The sequence below is a fragment of the Plasmodium gonderi genome (genome assembly GCF_002157705.1).
Source record: "Plasmodium gonderi DNA, contig: Pgo-contig_371, whole genome shotgun sequence".
NCBI lineage: Eukaryota > Apicomplexa > Aconoidasida > Haemosporida > Plasmodiidae > Plasmodium > Plasmodium gonderi.
In genome coordinates, this window is record NW_021629269.1 from 1,268 (window position 1) to 3,634 (window position 2,367).

Genomic DNA, 2,367 nt, shown 5'->3' on the forward strand with positions numbered 1-2,367 from the left:
TAAAAATTGTATAAAAAAATAAATACTTTTACGTAAGAAAAATATTTTTGGGAAAAAAAAAAGCATAAATGGAGATATTAAAAATATGTTATTTTTTTAATAATATTATAATTATAATAAATATTACTTAATATACCCTTGTACAGGTATTATGAATAATACATAATTATATTAGAATTATTATAATATGATAGAGCATGCAATTAGAAAACAAAAAAATTATTATGTTTCATAGAAAAATTAAGAACACTCCATTAATATAATTATTTAAGCATAAGTAATACATATTCATTATTATTTTACATAAAGTAGTGTACAAATATAAACTATAATACATTATGAAATCGAATTTACCGCTGTACAAATGCTAAAAAAATATAAATATACAATATTATAAAAAATCATTATTTCGTATACCTCAGATTCACGCATTCCAAAAAAACACATGATTTCATATAAAACATGAACATATATATATGTTAAAAAGAAAAATTAATATCTTAATACGTATTTCTAAAATATAAAACTAAATCCTAAACCCTTAAAAATAAAAATTGAATCCACAACAAAATAAAAAAATACATGTAACCTATAACATAAACGCATTCTTTTAAATCTGAAACCATAATCAAAAAGATAAAACATTAATAGTAATTTTTTAACAATAATAAATAACCCCTGAACGCTAAAGACTTAAGAATAAATCGTAAAATCTAAAATACTAACACTGAATTCTAAATCATATAAAAAGAGCATCCATTAGAGAAAACATTTATATACTTAATTCTAAAAATATAGATTCTGTACAAAAATATATTATTTTTATATTTAAAAAATATCTTAAATTTATTATAAATATATTTCATATTTCTATTAAACGATATTAAAAATAATATGAGAATGCCAGGATCTTCAGTTGTATTCCTAGTCACACCATAATATATAATATTATGATTTTCTTTTTGATATAAATATATCGATATTATTGTTATTAGATGTAATATATATTCATTACGTAAATGACTGTTACTTTTAAAATTGTAGGAGAATGTTATATCTATTTTTCTTTTCGATAAAGAATATAAAAAATTGGACATCGAGCATGCAGGCTATTGTCATGAAGATGATGAAGAAAAAATAGATAATGAATTAAAAACATATACTCTTATTAGTGATATTTCAGAGAAAATTAGAAACGCTATGTGCTTCTTGCGTAGTAAATCAAAAACAAAAATTGATAATAAACTTAGTAGTATATTTTACATCTGGTTAGGAAATAAAATGATTGATGTTGTAAATAATGATGATGAATTTAATTCATATATATCTAACTGTTATAAAATACTGAATACAGGTTATGATGCAGATGAATTTGAAAAACCTGTAAAAGCTATTAGTAGAGATAACTTTAGAAAAATTAAATTATTTCATGATTATTCTCTACATCATGATATAATTAAATTCTTTTTAGAGCAAAAGGAATATTCCTGTTCTAGTGATTTTAAAGAATATCTTCAAGACGCTGTTTCTACGTACATACAAATATACAGAGAGTGTACTTCTACAACAAAAAATGATTATTGCGAAATATATGAGAAAATAAAGGCTGAATATCCAAATATTAAAAATGAATTAAATACACTAGTATGTAAGGAAAATATAGCACCAGCCGTGGAATCACCCTTGAGTACAACCCATGAATCTGAAGATTCATTAGGGTCAGAAAGTGTATTACTTCCTTCTGGTGAAACTCGATATGAGTCATATAAATATATATTCATTACACTTTTACCTGTCTTGGCTGTATCTCTTATGTTACCTTTTTCAAACAAAGTATATAAAAAATAAATTTTTAAAGTGATTATTATATGCAAACTCAAATATTACATTATAAGTACAGATTAAATAATAAAATAAATTAAAAATAAATTCTTTGTGTATGTGCTATTTTCATTAGTTTATTCCAGTTGCCATGTGGTTAATTAAATTATTTAGAAATAATGAAAAATTGTGGCAAAACATAAAAGAAATATGGAGAGAAAAATTCGAACAAAATTTATTTCAACATTCTGCACCATATTATGATAGTAATGTTTTTAAAATACCATATTTCACTTAATAATATTCTATAATACTTATTAAGCGGAATTATTTTAATTAAATTTCTACCATGTACTACGGGTATCAATTTCATAAAAAAGTGTAAAATGAAGATAGATTAAAAAAAATTTTCAACACTATAATGAAAACGACATAACATATTTTTTCTGGATAATATATAATTCAACATTATAGGACACAATAAATTATGAAACAGTATATAATCTCAATTTTATAAATATTTAACAATTTTTCCTATATCGCAAA

General features: G+C 21.8%; 1 protein-coding gene across 1 annotated transcript; it reads left to right on the forward strand.

Moving 5' to 3' along the window:
* Positions 1-894: 894 nt before the first annotated feature.
* On the forward strand, positions 895-2,119 carry PGO_003205 (variable surface protein; the record flags this gene model as incomplete). The annotated part of the gene is made up of 3 exons (XM_028691269.1): positions 895-918; positions 1,045-1,803; positions 1,958-2,119. The coding sequence occupies 3 exons, from the start codon at positions 895-897 to the stop codon at positions 2,117-2,119; spliced, it is 945 nt and encodes a 314-aa protein (XP_028547070.1).
* Between the last annotated feature and the right edge of the window lie 248 nt (positions 2,120-2,367).